This window comes from Sphaeramia orbicularis, chromosome 11, assembly GCF_902148855.1.
Source record: "Sphaeramia orbicularis chromosome 11, fSphaOr1.1, whole genome shotgun sequence".
NCBI lineage: Eukaryota > Metazoa > Chordata > Actinopteri > Kurtiformes > Apogonidae > Sphaeramia > Sphaeramia orbicularis.
Window position 1 is genome coordinate 613,020 of NC_043967.1, and position 21,075 is coordinate 634,094.

The window sequence follows — 21,075 nt, forward strand, 5'->3', positions numbered from 1 at the left end:
GTACTAACAGTGGATATACTACTACTACAAACACTAGTACTAACAGTGGATATACTACTACTACAAATACAAGTACTAATAGTGGATATACTACTACTACAAACACTAGTACTAACAGTGGATATACTACTGCTACAAATACAAGTACTAACAGTGGATAACTACTACTACAAACACTAGTACTAACAGTGGATATACTACTGCAAATACAAGTACTAATAGTGGATATACTACTACTACAAATACTAGTACTAACAGTGGATATACTACTACTACAAATACAAGTACTAACAGTGGATATACTACTACACAACACTATAGTACTAACAGTGGATATACTACTACTACAAACATAGTACTAACAGTGGATATACTACTACTACAAATACAAGTACTAACAGTGGATATACTACTACTACAAACACTAGTACTAACAGTGGATTATTACTACAAATACTAGTACTAACAGTGGATATACTACTACTACAAACACTAGTACTAACAGTGGATATACTACTACTACAAATACAGTACTAACAGTGGATATACTACTACTACAAATACAAGTACTAACAGTGGATATACTACTACTACAAATACTAGTACTAACAGTGGATATACTACTACTACAAAACTAGTACTAACAGTGGATATACTACTACTACAAACACTAGTACTAACAGTGGATATATACTACTACAAATACAATACTAACAGTGGATATACTACTACTACAAACATAGTACTAACAGTGGATATACTACTACTACAAATACTAGTACTAACAGTGGATATACTACTACTGCAAATACAAGTACTAACAGTGATATACTACTACTACAAATACTAGTACTAACAGTGGATATACTACTACTACAAATACAAGTACTAACAGTGGATATACTACTACTAAAACACTAGTACTAATAGTGGATACTACTACTACAAATACAAGTACTAACAGTGGATATACTACTACTACAAACACTAGTACTAACAGTGGATACTACTACTACAAATACAAGTACTAACAGTGGATATACTACTACTACAAACACTAGTACTAATAGTGGATACTACTACTACAAATACAAGTACTAACAGTGGATATACTACTACTACAAACACTAGTACTAACAGTGGATTATACTACTACAAATACAAGTACTAACAGTGGTATACTACTACTACAAACTAGTACTAACAGTGGATATACTACTACTACAAATACAAGTACTAACAGTGGATATATACTACTACAAACACTAGTACTAACAGTGGATATACTACTGCTACAAATACAAGTACTAATATTGGATATACTACTACTACAAACACTAGTACTAACAGTGGATATACTACTACTACAATACAAGTACTAATAGTGGATATACTACTACTACAAATACAAGTACTAACAGTGGATATACTACTACTACAAATACAAGTACTAACAGTGGATATACTACTACTACAAATACAATTACTAACAGTGGATATACTACTACTACAAACACTAGTACTACAGTGGATATACTACTACTACAAATACTAGTACTAACAGTGGATATACTACTGCTACAAATACAAGTACTAACAGTGGATATACTACTACTGCAAACACTAGTACTAACAGTGGATATACTACTGCTACAAATACAATTACTAACAGTGGATATACTACTACTACAAATACTAGTACTAACAGTGGATATACTACTACTGCAAATACAATTACTAACAGTGGATATACTACTACTACAAATACTAGTACTAACAGTGGATACTACTACTACAAATACAAGTACTAACAGTGGATACTACTACCAAACACTAGTACTAATAGTGGATATATACTACTACAAATACAAGTACTAACAGTGGATATACTACTACTACAAACACTAGTACTAACAGTGGATATACTACTGCTACAAATACAAGTACTAACAGTGGATATACTACTACTACAAACACTAGTACTAATAGTGGATATACTACTACTACAAATACAAGTACTAACAGTGGATATACTACTACTACAAACACTAGTACTAACAGTGGATTTACTACTACTACAAATACAAGTACTAACAGTGGATACTACTACTACAAACACTAGTACTAACAGTGGATATATTACTGCTACAAATACTAGTACTAACAGTGGATATACTACTACTACTACAAATACTAGTACTAACAGTGGATATACTACTACTACAAATACAAGTACTAACAGTGGATATACTACTACTACAAACACTAGTACTAATAGTATATACTACTACAAATACAAGTACTAACAGTGGATATACTACTACTACAAACACTAGTACTAACAGTGGATATACTACTACTACAAATACAAGTACTAACAGTGGATATACTACTGCTACAAATACAATTACTAACAGTGGAATACTACTACTACAAACACTAGTACTAACAGTGGATATACTACCGCTACAAATACAAGTACTAATAGTGGATATACTACTACTACAAACACTAGTACTAACAGTGGATATACTACTACAAATACAAGTACTAATAGTGGATATACTACTACTACAAATACAAGTACTAACAGTGGATATACTACTACTACAAATACAAGTACCAATAGTGGATATACTACTACTACAAATACTAGTACTAACAGTGGATATACTACTACTACAAACACTAGTACTAACAGTGGATATACTACTACTACAAATACAAGTACTAATAGTGGATATACTACTACTACAAATACAAGTACTAACAGTGGATATACTACTACTACAAATACAAGTACCAATAGTGGATATACTACTACTACAAATACTAGTACTAACAGTGGATATACTACTACTACAAATACAATTACTAACAGTGGATATACTACTACTACAACACTAGTACTAACAGTGGATATACTACTGCTACAAATACAAGTACTAACAGTGGATATACTACTACAAACACTAGTACTAATAGTGGATATACTACTACTACAAATACAAGTACTAACAGTGGATATACTACTACTACAAACACTAGTACTAACAGTGGATATACTACTACTACAAATACAAGTACTAACAGTGGATATACTACTACTACAAACACTAGTACTAACAGTGGATATACTACTACTACAAATACAAGTACTAACAGTGGATATACTACTACTACAAACACTAGTACTAATAGTTGATATACTACTACTACAATACAAGTACTAACAGTGGATATACTACTACTACAAACACTAGTACTAACAGTGGATATACTACTACTACAAACACTAGTACTAACAGTGGATATACTAGCTACAAATACAAGTACTAACAGTGGATTATACTACTACTACAACAGTTAGTACCCATAATAGAAACCTCTACCATCTATGGAACTATAAAATAAACACTATCATTACTATATTTATAAGTGAGTGGTGACGATGAAGGTAGGAGAGAGGCAGACCACAGCAGCAGGTCCAGAGATGATCCAGGGGAAACCTGTGATGATCCTGGAAAAACCTGTGATGATCCAGGGAAAACCTATGATGATTCTGGAAAACCTGTGAGGCGATAAGCACCAAGACTCCAGGGAAGAAGGAGGCTCAGTCACATGTATTCACTGGGGCATAAACAGAAGACAAAATTAGGAGAGAAAAGGTCAGATAAGTGAGTGATGACGATGAAGGCCACATGAGGTGTATAGTGTGCATTTTATGCTCACCTGGATACCAGAAGGTTGAGTTGATCACTGAAATTACTGAAAATTTAGGGACAAAATGGTTGAACAAACCACAGATTTGAACCCTTTCATGCATGAATTATGAAAACGTTAGTCAAGATTTTTTTCCTGAGTGTTGTCATTCACCTGTAGACATGAAAAAAACAATGACATTGAAATTTTGGAGGAACCTATTTCTCATGGAGTTATGAAAATGTCCACTCGGCTGGACACCACGCGTTTAATTTTTGAAGCAAAGAAACATGCATTTAAACCCGTCATCAGAAAGTGATATACTGCGTGAAAACTATGAAATAAAAACATTTTTATGCAGTTAATCTGATGTTGTCTCACATTCTAGCATACTTTAGCAGTAGTTAATACTCACTTCATGAAGATAATACCCAACAACATTGTGTTTAAAAAAACTGTTAATTACAGTCTAATAACATTTAGCAACTGATTTACACTACACTGTAAAAAAAATTTTTTTTTTAAAAATCAGTAAAAAAACAGTATTTTTCTGGCAGCAGGGGTGCCGAAAAATACTGTTAAATAACGGAAAATAACCATCTCATAAAAATACAGTAATTTTCCATAATTAAAATACACTTTTGGCCTTACTTTACATGAGATTTTGCATATATTTATTATTTATTTTTACTTTTTAATGTTTAATAAAGAATATTTACATGTATTAAAACAATCAAATTACATATATGTGTGTGTGTGTGTGTGTGTGTGTAAATATAGATATATGTATATATATATATATATATATATATATATTATATATATCTATATATATATATATATATATACATATATATATGTAATTTTCAATGAGAATTCAGTTGTCCAATCCACTGATAAAAAAAACTGTATTTGAACAGTTTATCAGTGCTTATACATGTTATACATTCACAAAAATACATTTATTCAACATTTTTGTTGTGAAACCTCCTGTAATTACACAAGATATTTGTCAATTAACAACAAGTCTGGTTAAACTTACAAAACAAATACTTCTTTTACAGTTAATTGTCAGTAAGTTTTATCTTATTTATTAATTTTTTTACAGTATCAAACTTTAAATTAATAGTTTTAATCTCACAAATAGACAAGAAATATTTGTGAAATTACAATACATTTGCAAATGGATTTTAATTGTATTTTTCTGTGAAAAAAGAACAAAATTTCTTTTAAAAAATTTTAATTTTCTGTTTTTTTCACAGTTACAGTTTCTTCATGTTATTTTACATTTGACATGTAAAATCACAGTCTGTTTTTGTCATTTCATTGACATTTCCTGTATCTTAAAATCGGAAAAATCTGTAAATAAACAGTGAAAATTCTGTTAAATTACAGATTTTTTTTTCACAGTGAAAAAGAAGTTACTGCGGATCAAGTTTATCAAGAACAGCAAAGTTACAGAAATTGTATGAATTGCAGTGTAAGGGATGATGCATAAGTGTTTACTGTGTTGGCTGATATGGAACTAAAACAACAAAACCTATGAATATGCAAGAGGACAGCTGGAGAATAGCTGTCCACTGGAGTGACCACTATGGATGAAAGGGTTAAGGCCGGGGTGTCAAACATGCGGCCCGGGGGCCAAAACTGGCCCACCAAAGGGTCCAATCCGGCCCCTGGGATGAATTAGTGAAATACAAAAATTACACCGAAGACATTAACGATCAAGGATGTTAAAATAAAGGTCAGTTCGATCTGAAGTGGGTCAGAGCAGTAAAATACTATCATAATAAACTATACATAATGAAAACCACAAATTTGTCTTTGTTTTTGTGTAGAAAAATGTAAAAATCTCACAAAAATGTTTACATTTACAGACTAGTCTTACAAAAATGTGGATAACCTGAACCAATATGAACAACCTGAAATGTCTTAAGAGAATTCAGTGTAATTGTTCTAATATTCTGCCTGTTATTAAATGTTTGTGTATTTGTGGATCCACTGTGATCTGTAATGAACATATGAAAATGAGAAGCTGAGGCCAAATACTGGCATAAATTGTTAAAATTGCACTTTTTAAAAAACATTTATTTCATTTTGTTCATGGTTGTTCATGTTTTTAATCTTTTTTAAGATTACAGATCTTTTTATTGTCATTTGACAGCACAGTGTACATACAGCACAGAGTACATCTAACGAGATTTCCGTCGATGATTGGGGACATCAGGCTGCTGCAGCTGGCGCGCCTTCATGGGCTGGTGCGCCACCATAGTTTGAAAGCTTAGTTTGTAATGTAAACATTTTGATTATATAATTCACTCTAAAACACAGAAGTCAGACATACGAATTTTGGAACTGATATCATTTCTATGTTATTCTGTTATTATTTGAATCATCCGGCCCACTTCAGCTCATATGTGGCCCCTGGACTAACATGAGTTTGACAGCCCTGGGTTAAAGGTTTGTTATTGCTTTCTTTCTTTTTTTCTTTTTTTTTTTTAAATAGGGAAATATGGTTGGCACCGAATTTTCCCTCGTAGCCGCCCAAACCGGATGTAAACCGGTGTTTTAATGTGAAGGAGTGCCGCCCTCTTCCTGTCTTCTCCTGTCACCCTCCCTGTAGCAGCCCCATCAGGCGCACCGGCAGCCCCAGCCCCAGTCCCAGTCCCAGCTCCAGCTCCAGCTCCAGCTCCAGCTCCAGCCCAGTGTGTGCTGACTCAGTGCCTTAGCAGCAGTCAGTTCTTCAAGCCACACCGCAGCTCCAACCTCCTCTGCTCACAACAGCCAACAGCACAGACAACATGGACAAGACCGCAGTCGGTGAGTTTTGGCCTGGTTTCTCCTTCCTTTTTAAAGATCATTCATTGGAAAAGCGGATGATGTGGCTGGGCAGTTTGGGGGCGCAGGGCGACACCCATGGGCACAAAAGGATGCTGAGGGTGGAGGAGAGGGAGCGGCCACACAAGTGCTGAGGGAGTCTGAGCAGACAGACATGTGCCTGTAGACTCATATGGACGGAAAAACCAGCAGGGATCAGCTGCTTCTGTTGCCTTTTAACTCATCAGCACGGGTGAGGTTTTCATCCATTTTTGTCGCGTGATTCTGGATCAGTGACGCATATTTTCAGCCGGTTTTAAAGAAGACAAATAATAATGCCGCTCCAGCTGATGGGAGTGAGTCCGAGGCATTTTCAGAGTCAGCCTGTTCTGTTCGGTCCTGCCTCTGCCGCACCTGCCCCTCTGCCTGACTCAGCCGTGCGGCATTAATGCAGCGCAAGGCGACCCCACCCAACCAAGCATCCATCCATCCATCCATCCACCCATCCACTCTGGTCCCCTCTGCACAGACACACACCCTGCCATCTCACCGGGGTGCCGAATATTTCACCGTGACAAATATCCTTGCGAAAAACTAGGTCATTCTATGCAGTTGTGGAGTAAAAAGTCGCTGAACCAATTTGGGGTGACCGCTTGAAGGCATGAATGAGGGAGTGAGGGAGGGAGGGAGGGAGGATGCTTTGCAAGTCGAGGGAAGAATTTACGATGGGCGACAAAATGAGAATGTTGTCTTAGAAACGTCCGCCTTCAGTCCCTATAGAGAGCATTATTATGTTCAGGGATGCATTATTATTATAAGCAATGCGTCAGTACTGAGAGAAAGATGGATAAATAGGATTAAATTGCTTGTTGTGGAAGGTGGTAGGCCTTGTATTTATGTCAGCCTGTCAAGTCTCATCCAAAGGTTTTGTATTTGATTTGACTGGATCTGATCAAATCACAGGTTTGATATGAGCTGGAGGCTTGGAAAAAGAAGGGAAGGTTTGGGTTTCAGGCACAAAAAAGAAAGAGTGTGGAGCTGTTCAGCCAGGTCTGGGAGGATAGAGTCTGTTTTCTGGTTGAGCAGACACTGGATGGATGGATGGATGGATGGATGGATGGATGGATGGATGGATGGATGGATGGATGGTGATAGCAGTAAGGGTTCCTCCATCACCAGCAACTAAAATGTAGCAAACACTACACACTTAGTCTCTTCTTCTTCTTCTTCTTCTTCTTCTCCCTCTTCTTCTTCTTCTTCTTCTCCCTCTTCTTCTTCTTCGTCTCCTTCTTCTTCTTCTTCTTCTCCCTCTTTTCTTCTTCTTCTCCCTCTTCTTCTTCTTTCTCCCTCTTCTTCTTCTCCCTCTTCTTCTTCTTCTCCCTCTTCTTCTTCTTCTTCTCCCTCTTCTTCTTCTTCTTCTTCTTCTTCTCCCTCTTCTTCTTCTCCCTCTCTTCTTCTTCTCCCTCTTCTTCTTCTCCTCCTCCTCCTCTTTCCTCCTCCGTTGTGGACAGGCAGAATGGGATGGGCAGGAGCAGACAGTAGCAGAGCAGCAGCCATCCTCCCTTTGGGGAGTGCCAGTCAGCACTCATCAGGTCATCCAGTTCATTTAGACTCTGTTTTAGTTACAGACACCCACAACATCTTTTACCACTTCTGAATCACTCTTGGATATTAAGTTTGATTGAACATTTTTGTTTTCACTTGAATACTTAAGCCAGTGGTTCCAACCTTTTTTAACTCCTGACTCCATTTTAACATCACAAATTTCTGGCGACCCCAGACATTCAAAACTGAGACATTTATTTTGCTAAAATTAATTTGTTTTTGATCATGTAATAGTTTTCTATACTATGTTGCAAATAAATGTTAATTTCAGATGGCATTTAGTCTGTATAATGTCTATTATTGTGGACATTTAGTCTGTATAATGTCTATTATTGTGGACATTTAGTCTGTATAATGTCTATTATTGTGGACAGAGGCAGTAAATCCAGGTGTAGATTACTGCACAAAGGCTCAGGATCTGTCCAGTCAGTCCAGCTGGGATTTACAAGGAGGACAATTAATACTGAACAAACAAGAACTGAAACTATGAATTATGAAAGAGCTGCAGCATCTGAAACTGACCACAGTGAACATTTGTCAGATAAACAGAACCACAGTGCTGCAGTTTCACAGTTTGTCATGTCTGTTATGGACTGGGATTGTCTCTCTCAACTCACCATAGATTTTTTTATTAGTAAGTTTTAGGTTTTTTTTTTTTTTTTTTGGGGGGGGGTTTGTTTTTGGTTTTTTTTTTTTTCCAATTACTAGAAATTTCAGAAAACCCCATTTGAACTCCAGGTGACCCCACGTGGGGTCCGGACCCCAAGGTTGAAAAACACTACCTTAAGCTGTTAGAGTTTGACTCCATGTTACACAGATTATTACCTCCACCAAGGAGGTTCTGTTTTTGTCAGCGTTGGTTTGTCTGTTTGTCTGTCTGTCCATGTGCAAGATAACTCAAAAAGTTATGGATGGATTTGGATGAAAATTTCAGGAAATGTTGATACTGGCACAAGGAACAAATGATTAAATTTTAGTGGTGATGGGGGGGGGGGGGGGCTGATCTGCCTTGGCGGAGGTCTGCACTCTCAGTAGGGCTGCACGATTAATCGATTTTAAATCGAAATCGGATTTTTTAATTAGGACAATTTTTAAAAAAGGGAAATCGTAAAATCGATTTCATCTCTCTCGTGCCTCCGGGCCGCGCGCTTCCGCGTGCCCGCGGGCTCCCGTAGGCTCTTCCTGTGACAGCGGTCTGTCACAGAAGTCTGTGTAATGACCGGACGTTAAATCTGTTCATGAACCCGCAGTACTTATACCAATATAAGCCGTGGCTTCACGCACGGATCCCGCAACTGAAATAGAACTGCTGCGGATCACTCATCTTCCGTTGTCCCGGATCCGTACCGTACTGTCTTCTTCCGAACAGGGTCCGGGTCTCGGGGTCCTCAGCCTCAGCAGAGGAGCCCACACAGCCCCCTGCCCACACACATCCACCAGCTCCACACATAGAATCCCTCCAGTGTGTCCTGGGTCGGTCTGTTCCACACGCAGATCCTCCAGTTTAAATAGAACCACATGGGGATCACTCATATTAACCTGGTCCACGCACACACACACGACTGATGCCTGTCACTGACTGACACTGGGATCACTGCTGTGGACCAGATACCCAGAAAAGAAAGAAAAAATAAACTTTTTTTTTTTAAATAATTAATTTAGTCCTCTTACTTGCTAAATTTTTCATTCACAAATGTAAGTTCTGTAACACAAAACCAAATATTATTTATGTTTTGTAAGATGTTGAAATTTATTTAAAGCTGTTCGATAAATGTGGAAACAAAAAGGTTGTAACAACTATCAGTATTTGCTCTGATTTGGACATTTTCTTGTAGTGTATTCCCCCTGACAAACTTATGTTATTTTCTTGTTGTATACATTGTTTGTGTACTCTACTTCATTTCAAAGATTTAATGAAGAGAAAAAACAAAACAAAACTGTAGGTTCATCACGTGATCCCATCACAGCTTTGAGGTCGGAGCAGTGCCTTGCATTGTGGGCTGCTCACAAAAACGACATGCTGACTGCTGTTGCCTTTTGTAGTTATACCCAAAAATCGAAATCGAAAATCGAGTTTTTAGAGGAAAAAATCGGGATTTTTTTTTTTGCCAAAATCGTGCAGCCCTAACTCTCAGAGTGCTTTTCTAGTTTTTGTAATTATCTATCAGTTATTTACATATTCACTTCAAATAGCCACTAAACTGTTTTCTAAGTGGTGATCAAGGTCAAGGTAAACTTTATTATTCCTGAGGGGCAATTTATTCTACAGCCAGCAGTATCACACAGACAACAAACCAGCAATAAATCCAATAAATAATCCATTAAAGACAATAGCAACCAGGGATGGGGGTGGGGTGGGGCGGGGTGGGGTGGGGTGGGGGGGGCCACTGGTCTGCCTTGGCGGAGGTCTGCGCTCTCTGAGTGCTTTTCTAGTTTGATATGTAACTCAGCTTTGGAAAGAGCTGCCAGTAGAAACACACTAAAAAATCTGTATTATCAAATAGAAATAGATGGATTAATCACTTTGGATGTTTCACAGACTGTCAGTATTGTGAGAATTCGGCCTAATAGCGGTGAATGTGTCATATTACCCCCCCCCCCCCCCCTCAACTGTAGTTACTAAGTTTTAGGGAAAATAACAGCTCTGAGCGCTTATCCTGATCTTATGTGCACACCTGTCATATCCAGTTAGGTTTGGCTGTTCAGCTGGTGCCTACATTCAGTTTCTTTGTGTGTGAGAAAGAGAAGATATGGGACAATAACACCATGCAGTTAAAGTGACTATAGCCACATAGAGATTCAGATGTATTTGTCATCTTCTCATCACCTCTACTACTGTTCATATAGCGGAGGCTGTAGCTGGAAGTCTAATAACTCATCCAGATTTATCAGCCAGTCCCATTGATCAATGCAGCACACTCCCATTACTGCTTCAGCCCACTGCTGCTCTGTAGGAGGCAGAGGTGACATCAGTCCTGGAGGCCATATGCTCATGATCTGTCCATCGCTCGTGGGTAAGATGGAAATGAACAAAAATCATTATAGCACTTTGCTCTGGTAAATTTGGTGTAATCTCCAGATTAGACTCAAACAGTCAAAATAATTACCTCTTTTTCTCTTTGATATGGGCAAATCTATTGCATTTGCTCTTAAATGTTTGATCATCCACTCTTTTCATGGAATCCTAACCATAAGAGAAAGGTTAGAGTTGTAACATTATGTATAAGACTTAATTTGAAGGAGAACCCCTTCTAATTTCTGTTTGTAACATGTGGCTGAAACACAACCTAAACTGCATCAGTTGCAGCATGGTTAAAATTCAACCTCTAACTCTAGAACGGGTGGATGTTAACAGGTTAAATAGTTGTCATTTGAGTCCGTTCTTATCTGCCACGGCCACTTTGCATTTATCACTCCCAGTTCAGAGCTGAACAAGTGGATCTGCACTTGATTATGTCTCATGTTTCCTACACTGTAAAAAAAAATCTGTAATTTAACAGAATTTTCAGTATTTTACAGATTTTACCTGTATTTTTAAGATACAGGAAAATATCAATGAATGACAAAAACAGACTGTGATTTTACATGTCAAATGTAAAATAACATGAAAAAAATGTAACTGTGAATAACCATAAAATTTCCATTTTTTTAAAGATTTTTTTTCTTTTTTCACAGAAAAATACAGTTAAAATACATTTACAAATGTATCATAATTTCACAAATATTTCTTTACTTTTTATGAGATTAAACTGTTAATGTAAAGTAAAAAAAAAAAAATAAATAATAAAAAAAAAATAATAATAATAATAAAATGAGATAAAATTACTGACAATCAACCGTAAAAGAAGTATTTGTTCTGTCAGTTGAACCAGACTTGTTTGTTAATTGACAAATATCCTGTGTAATTACAGGAAGTTTCACAACAAAAATGTTGAATAAATGTATTTTTGTGAATGTATAACATGTATAAGCACCGATTGTACAACTGAGTGTCATTGAAAATTATATATATATATATATATATATATATATATATATATACATGTATATATATATATATATATAATATATATATATATATATATATATATATATATATATATGTATGTATGTGTGTGTGTGTATATATATGTGTGTGTGTGTATATATGTGTGTGTGTGTGTGTGTGTGTGTGTGTATATTTATTTATTTATTTATATATAGGTAATTTGATTAATACATGTAAATATTCTTTATTAAGCATTAAAAAGTTAAAAAAAAAAAAAAAAAAGCAAAATATCATGTAAAGTTAGGGCAAAAAAACTGTATTTTAATTATGGAAATTACCATATTTTTATGAGATGGTTATTTTCTGTTATTTAACGGTATTTTTTTGGCGCCCCAGCTGCCAGAATAGTGCCTTTTTTTTTCTTTTTTTTTTTTTTACAGTGTATGCTTCCGTTAACAGCCATTCATGCTCTGGTAATACCTTAATAATTTTTGGATTCTATTGCTGTCAGGTGGCCTCGCTGTAAAAGAGGGCCTCATACAGACACAAAGTGTTACAGGACTCCACAGGGCAGTAAACACTGTGACATACAGGGTCACATTTGAGGGAAATGATGGAAGAGTGGTGTCAGTTGAAGCTGTGGTGGTTTGTGACTGCAGAACTGAAGTTTCCAGGCAGAAACATTGAGACTGTGAAAAAGAGAATAGGACTGAGACTTCTATATAAGCAACAGATGAAACGGAGGCTTGGGGGATGCAGCCGCTTCTGAAGAAGAGAAATGGAATGGTTGCGGGGGAGGAGGAGGTACTGCTGATACTGATGATCTGTGCTTTTTGGCTGATGGGTGGAAGGAGGAAGTGCTGGCACAGTGTGTGTAGTGGAGACGAGACACCCAGCGAGGGTGAAAGAGTTAAACAATAAAACACCCTGCTGCCTGTGCACTATGAGACTATGAGGATGGTGTCATCTCTGGCACCTCATATTGTCATACCTGACTCTGGGCAACATTTTTGAACACATGCTGAACGTTTGGACACTTCTTGCTGTGGATTGGCAGAGGATGTTAGTCTGGATCATTTGTCATGTTTGTGTGATTTATCCACGAGGAGTAAAGTCATTACAATGGGTGCTGGAGGGGGGTTTTTCTCAAGAGAAATATGGAGATAACGTAATATTTTTGCACAGTAGAGGATCTCATACAGTTTGATTAGGGATAGAGAAGATAAAAGACTACTGAAAAGCTGTTTTATTGCCTTGGCACGTCCTTTTCAATTTGCAGCATTTTCCATGGTAGCATAATCTTTTCTGATACTCTGATTGTAAAAATAGTGATCTAAACGGTGAAAACATTAGTGTGCATGCAGACCTGCACACCTCACCACGAACCACCACCCTTAGCTCTAAGCTGAGCTCTGAACCTGTGTCACAGGTGTCAAACATGTGGTCCAGGGGCCAAAACCGGCCCACCGAAGGTTCCATTCTGGCCCGCAAAATGAATTTACCATGTGCAAAATGCAAAAATTACCCTGAAGATATTAACAGTCAAGGGCATCAAACTCAAAAATAACAGCATAACCTAGAAATAATGACTCCAAATTTTCTTCTTGGTTTAATGTGAGAAAAATAATATGACATTATGCCTCTAAATAATGGCAACACCAATTTTTTCTCTTTGATTTATTGCAAAGAACATTAAATTCTGATATCCTTTAACAATAAAATGCCAATAACCTGAACAAATATGAACAACCTGGAATGTCTAAAGAAAAATAAGTGTAATTTTAACAATATTCTGCCTGTTTTGTGCCTTGGTAGAGCTGATCTGTAATGCACATGTAGAAATCAGAAGTTGGGGCATAATATTGATAATATTGTACTTGTTTTTCTTCAGAAATTTCAGTTTTTTCCAGTTATTCACATCTTTTTTGTTTTGGATGGAAATAGTTTCATCATCTAATGTTATTTTTTTGCACTAAAAAATTTGGAGTTGTCATTATTCATAGGTTATCATGCTATTATTTTACTGGTCCAGCTCGCTGGAGATCAAATTGGGCTGAATATGGCCCCTGAAAGAAAATGAGTTTGAGAGCCCTGGCCTATGTTATCTGCTCCACTGAATTGTTAACCAGTGGCTCCTTCAACTGTCACTTAGGGGCTTTGTGTAGGTGAAATGGTGGTAGGGGTCTTGACATGCGCTGCACTTTAATGAGCCATAGACCACCCTCCAAAACCATCCTGCTCTTGCAACACCCCCCCATGTCAGAGGGAATAGTGTGGTGGTCTAATTACAAAATAAAGCACTATGCACCTGAGGTAGTCCCCTCCATTAGGCTTCTTCTGGGGGCAGTTGATGGCGGCTGGTTTTTAATCCTACTCTCTGTATCAGAGAACTGTCATCTTCCACCATACCTCTTTTACTCATTTAACTCTGTAAGGTAATTTTTTGGTATATCATTCTTTTTGTGTTTCTGCCCATTTTTTCTTTTATCTCTAATTCTTACTCAACTTTCCCATTCCTTTTATTCAGAAAGATTAAGCTTTTCACCCTCTAGAACTGGGGAAAATGACAGAAAGATTATGTTCCCATCAGTAGATATCGAAAATTATCACAAAACATTAAAAATCATTCTTTGTTAAATACACTAACCCTGAGCAACATTAAGAGGCATGATGGAAGTAATTTAAAGAAAGTTACAAGAGGAAAATGACAACATGAACAACATTGTTTTTATGAAACATAAGGTAAAACCATGTGAAAGAACAAGATGAAAATGACTTAAAGGATGAAAATATTGTCCAACACTCCTGTTGTCTCTGATTTTGTAATTTGGTTGTTTTTTTCTCCGCATTTTATAGATAGATTTAATATCAAAATAAATGCAATAAATTCATGTTATGTACACATTTAGACAAATATGGTCATTGTTTCATGTCCCCGCCCTCCTCCCAGCCTCCATCCCTCCTCCTTGGGGAAGGGGCTTAATAAGGCCATTAGAGAGTAGTGGGAGCCCCATCTGAGAGCTGATCGTATTAGCCTGGCGTCTGCTGGTCTGCAGGGTGGAGTGTGAGACACAGAGCAAAAATGAAGCCATGGTGAGGTGAGACCGACAGTAGGCAAGAGAAGGTTGAATCACACAATACTGTCCCATCTCCAGCACAGAGAAGCTCCTTCTGGATTTGTCACTGTAGCCGACTGCAGATGATCAATCTCTTTGGCACACTTCAGCCCTGCAGGACTTGTGTTCTGGGTGATGAACTGTTCTATACTATGACATCCAGCATGCAGATCTCCACCATAAAACTGGATACCTGGCTTTGACTGATTGCAGCAGCCAAATACAAAAGCAGAACATTTTCCATGCTATAACATTTGCAGTATAGCTATTGCAGATATTTTTGCCGTCCTCCCAGCAGGGACTGCTGCTGAACCCTGGGTACATATTACAAAAGAGCAGGTGCCAAAAACACAGGCATGGAAAAAATCAAGGTTAGACAAGGTTGGTTGTTCTTGTCTTTTCTGTTTCTTGTTTTTTCCCCTCTCTTTGCCCTTTGGAGCTCTTTGCTCCTCCCTATTGAACACAGTGTAGGTTGCCAAATACGACTTTTTGCCAGCTTCACTTCACATTTATTCACATAAAAGGACCAGTAGATGGACAATCATTTTGCTGTGTTATAGTGATAAGCTCCTAGCCATATGCAACAGCTGAGGCTACAGGAAGATTAGAAGCCCAAAGAGGACCTCAAGATCTAAACTAAATCTGAAAATATTCTAACCGTACCACTGACATATACTACAGAATGGGAAAGAGGTAAAAGGGCGTCGTCTGAACTACGTTAATAAATAATAGAATGAAATTAAATGCATACCTAATGATGTGTGGAGAATCCTGTGGGGATGGCAGCATCTTTGCTGTAGGGAGAAATTAGGACACATGCAGCCTGCTTTCTTCACTGATTGGTAAAGACAAAGGACACTGAAATGCCTGCAAAACCCAAGACGTTTGAGCCCCACCAGACACCCTTTGATGAGCTTTTGTTTGTGAAGAAGATGATGAATAATTATTTCCCTAAACTTCTTGATTTTAGGCTCCTGTGGAGCAAAAAAAGTGGGTTAGTGGTGTGTGTGTGTGTGTGTGTGTGTGTGTGTGTGTGTGTGTGTATGTGTGTGCCAGTGGGTTAATGGTATTTCATCTTTGTGTATGTGTGTCAGTAGTGTGCTCAGCTGTACATATGTATGATTCTAGATGAACACACACCCATGTTTCCTCCTCCACAGCCTACAAAGAGAAGATGAAGGAGATCTCAGTTCTGTCACTCATCTGCTCCTGCCTGTACCCTGAAACCCGTAAAAATGCCATGGGAGACTTTGAAGGTAACGTGGTTATCACTTTAAAGATTTCTTTCTTTTTTCCATGCTCGAACAAATGTAGCAGACTTTTGTTTTTGCCTTTGTTGCTTGGTCATCAGACATGGACATCAAGCCCATAAACAAGCGAGCCTCAGGCCAGGCCTTTGAGGTCATCCTGAAGGCTTCATCTCCTGTGTCTGAGACTGGTCACTGCATCACCAGTCCCCCAAAGAGGGACATTTCCCTGGAAGACATCCAGAAGAAACTGGAAGCAGCTGAAGATAGACGGAAAGTAAGGACTGCCCTCTCTCATTTCCTTTAAACTCATTTCCTTCTCTTACACTTACTACCACTTGGATTCAGAAAAATGTTAGCGCTTACATCAGGATGCAGGATTTGAGCTAAAACAGGATGTTTTTCCCTATTAATATTCACAGCTTGGCCAAATAAAGTCGTAATCCCATATACTACTATTTCTCACAAATTCATTGTGACATCATTTCGATTAACTTACACAATGTCACAACATAATGTTGCTGATGTGAAATCTGACCAACTGAAGATGGTTGAATCAACTGCTGAGCTGCACTGTGTTTCATACAAAACTAATCAGTAAATTCCTGCATCTCATTGATTCACACATCAATACAGTCAGTCAAACAGCTGACACATTGAGCAGAGTACCAACAAATCAATCCAGTCAGCTAAATCCTGAAGTTCGTTTTATAGGTTAAATCATCTGCCAGAGGAAGTTGAAGGAGGGAAAATGGGAGAAATTCTTTTATGTTCACATGTTTTTGTGCCTCACTTTAATATATGCTCCTGATTAGGCTCGCTGTGACATATAAAGTGGAAAAGAAAAATCAGTAAATTGTCGTTAAACCAGTGCCTCACTATGGAATATTTTGCTCCCTGTTCTAACTCTTGTCTCTTGTTCGTCCAGTCCCAGGAGGCTCAGGTGCTCCGTGCTCTGGCTGAAAAGAGGGAGCACGAGCGTGACGTTCTGCTCAAGGCCATGGAGGAGAACAGCAACTTCAGCCGCATGGCCGAAGAGAAGCTGCAGCTAAAGATGGAGCAGATCGAGGAGAACCGGCAGGCTTACCTGGCTGCCATCATGGAGCGTCTGCAGGAGAAGGTGAGGATGGAACTTCTGATGTTTATTTTTAGCAGAAATGTGAAAAAATAGAAAGAACAATGTATGACAAAGAGTGATAAATGTAAAGATGTGGGCTGGAAAAGGATGTTAAAGAATTGTAGGATGGATACAGAAAAAGAGAAAGTACACAGAGGTCTGTGGAGGAGGCACTTGTGAGTGCACAGGTAGTTCTATTTTTATTTTTAAAAATGGCTAGTTATTAGTTTTCATATAGTTTCAGTGTTAGGTATAGTTTTTCAGATCCTAGAAGTTAAGTCTTGATTTATAAATGGTGAAAGAAAGTTGTATGAAAGAATGACTTACATCTAAATATATAATATATACGTACGCAAAAAAAGGTTGGTAATTTGCAGTGGATTTACTGTGGACCTGTGGCAGTCTGTGATTGTTTCAGAGGTCGTTTGTGATCTTAATCCTGTGTGACTCTGTTAAATCCATAATTTGTTCAGTAAAATTTCCACCACAAATGACCTAACCTACTTCAGAAAACACAGTTCCTGTGATGTTAGTTACATGGATATTAACATCTCTGTGATTTGGAGTCATTTGCAATGTTTATTGTTTGTCTATATTATTCAGCCTGTTTCCCAGATTGAGAATTAAGGAGACTGGCACTTATAAAATAAATTTTCAGTAGCATTTTGGGTGGAAATTTGGGAAGCTCACATGATGACACGCATGGTCCAGTTAAACAGGGCAGCAATCACACACATACACATAAGGAGTTCAGAACAGGGGAAGCACCACGGGTGTCCCCATAGTTTAATGTCATCTCTATGGTGGATTGTACGATGATTGTATGATTTTTCTGTTTTCCAATCTAATTTGTATTTTTACTTTTTGACTGAGATAGGGCATTGATTTTTATTGTTTAATTTAGTATATAACCAAACTCCTAGATAGTTATATTGCTAAACTGTTCCTATTAAAGCACCATTTATGGTGCACATGGGGTTCTTGCTAGTGTGAAATATTTAGTCTCATTGGGTCTTTTTGGAATTTAGAAACTATGGCATACAGGATTGTGTCATCCGCATAAAAATATATTGAACAGTATAAAGTTGAAGAATGAATATGGTTGAAGCACAGAGTGAAAAGCAGTGGACCCAAGAAGGATCCTTGAGGTACTCCCTTGTTAATTGTTTAATGATACATTTTTGTTATTGTCAGCAATTATTTGAACTCTACTGGAAAGGTATGAGTTGTACCAGTTGTGTTACCAATATTAACCACCTCATTTAATGTGTCTTTTTCAGGAGAGGCATGCTCAGGAAGTGCGTAAGAACAAGGAGTTGAGAGAAGAGTTGACAGCATGAGAAAACCCCAACAGGTTCTACGTCCCACCTCCAAACCCTCTACACCCACCACCGCCAAATCCACCACCACCTCTTTCCTTTACGCCCCCCCCCAAAATAATAATAATTTAAAAAAAAAACCTCCTTCTCCCAATCCAACTATGACACACCACCCCAAGACAGTGGGAAGTTCAGATGGGGTTGGGGGTGAAAAGATGCAAAAATCATTTAAAGAAAAAAAGAGGAAAACGTAATGTCTCCCACCCACTCTTCCCAAAAAAGAATGTTTTTGCTCTGTTTAAAAAGAAAAAAAAATGGAATTGACAAGTGACAGTGGGCATTGGTTTTTGTAAATACTTCTTTTTTTGTTATATACAGTACAATACAAGCAGCAGAAGTATTGATTGCAGTGTGCCATTTTTTTTATATAAGTTTCCTCTCCCCACTTATATATGGATGTAATAATTTGTTCTTTTTCATGTTTTTTGTTCATTTGAACCTGAAAACCTTCCTTTGAAGTTTCTCTTGTGTGGTAACAGGCTTAGGTGTTTGTTGTGAGTTTGCCAGCTAGCTGATGTGTGCAGTGACGGGTTGCATCCTCACCAGTTTGCACCCTGGCTCTGGTCCTTCTCTCTGCAGATGCACATTTGACCTTACAGATCCAGAGACAAAAACTGGATCTGTGTCGGGGTGGAGTCATTTTCCATCCGGTTTGTGCCAATGTTCATAATTAGTAAAAAGGGGGCATGTGCAGGAAATGTTGGCAGGGGTGATGGGGGACCGGGTCCAGTCTGCTGTCTGTGAGGAGTCCAAACCACTGCTGCACGTCCACTCCTGTGAGGTAGATGGTGACTGTACCGCAGGAGAACACTATAGCATTTAATGAGCCTATCCTCTTTCTCTCCATCTGCATCTTCTTCATCTTTTCACATACATGTAAACTGTAGAAGCACTCACTCACTGGTGCTTCACGTGGGCAGGCGTTCAGCCAATCAGAGTGCAGAGCTCAAGAGGAGCTTGCAATTTTCTGTCTCATCTGGCACCGAAAAATTCATCCCCTACTAATGGCAGAACTCTTCATTGTGTATTCCTTAGAAACAAGCTTCCAGCCACATTTCATTCACACATTACCGTAGTGCACAACACAACTGTGGTTAAAAGTTGATCCAAACGAGGTTAGAGGTGTGGAGTGCAAGAACGACACTTGAGATCAGACTTGTTACTGTGAATTTCAACTGGGAGAAAACGCTAGATTTTTCTCATCTTTCTCCTTCATATATAGAGGCTAGAGTAGTGCTCAACATAATCAGCATCTTGTGCAGCATCCGCACCTACCGGAATCATTGCACTTCTCCCCCTGACACTATCAGTGCCGCCGAAAGGTCGGCACAAGAAAGATATTTAAAGCCATAAAAGGTATCCCTTGCAGCAACAATTCATGAGCACAGTATTGCCATCTGTAAAGGTGTATATGACTGTAATAAAGTATGCCAGTAGTTTGTACCCAGGTGTGTTGAGGCCTGAGGTTGAACCCTTTCAGTCACACATGCAGCGTAGACCCCTAGTTATGTGAGTGTGTGTGTGTTTCAGAAAGGGCAGGTTTGTATGTTTGTGCCATGTAATAGTGTTCGACTCCAACATCGGCTCTAAATTGACATGATTGCAGTGTGTAACGATTGTCAGAGACACATCCCAGACAGTGACTTTCTACCTGCCTCTCTCTCTCTTTTTCTCTCTGTCCATTTGTGTGTTCCCTCTCTCTCTCTCTACATATATCTTTGTGAGCAAGCAGTGGTTAATAAAGATTTGGGGTTCAGTGAATGAAACTGCTCTTGCGGGTCAATTATTTCACACATTACAATGGATCACATGTTCAGTCACTTATAAATGTCAGTCAGTTTACACTTCCCAGCCAAAAACAAAAAGTCTCTCCCTGGATTTACCAACGATTCTTTAATCTTGACTGATGCAGTGAGTATATATATATATATATATATATATATATATATATATATATATATATATATATATATATATATATATATATATATATATATCCTTTATTTAAACAGTTGAATCTTCATTGAGATTAAAATCTCTTTTCCAAGACTGACCTGGAAGTAGTGGTTTCACATTTCTTCAACAACCATCAGGCTGATAGAGA

General features: G+C 37.9%; 1 protein-coding gene across 2 annotated transcripts; it reads left to right on the forward strand.

The window, feature by feature from the left end:
* The first annotated feature begins 316 nt into the window (after window positions 1–316).
* On the forward strand, window positions 317–20,734 carry LOC115428243 (stathmin-2-like). Of its 2 annotated transcripts, XM_030147097.1 has the most exons (6): window positions 317–320; window positions 6,499–6,522; window positions 16,389–16,484; window positions 16,580–16,752; window positions 17,404–17,595; window positions 18,873–20,734. In XM_030147097.1, the coding sequence occupies exons 2-6, from the start codon at window positions 6,504–6,506 to the stop codon at window positions 18,930–18,932; spliced, it is 540 nt and encodes a 179-aa protein (XP_030002957.1). In that variant the 5' UTR covers window positions 317–320; window positions 6,499–6,503; the 3' UTR covers window positions 18,933–20,734. The 2 variants fall into 2 exon arrangements, with proteins under 2 accessions (XP_030002957.1, XP_030002956.1); XM_030147096.1 differs by lacking the exon at window positions 317–320 and having other exon boundaries at window positions 6,452–6,522.
* Window positions 20,735–21,075: the final 341 nt, after the last annotated feature.

Excerpts from the sequence above, each read along its gene's own strand:
- LOC115428243 (XM_030147097.1), top strand. Across the intron at positions 16,485-16,579 it reads TGCCATGGGAGACTTTGAAG|ACATGGACATCAAGCCCATA; the intron begins GTAACGTGGTTA and ends CTTGGTCATCAG. Across the intron at positions 17,596-18,872 it reads TGGAGCGTCTGCAGGAGAAG|GAGAGGCATGCTCAGGAAGT; the intron begins GTGAGGATGGAA and ends TGTCTTTTTCAG.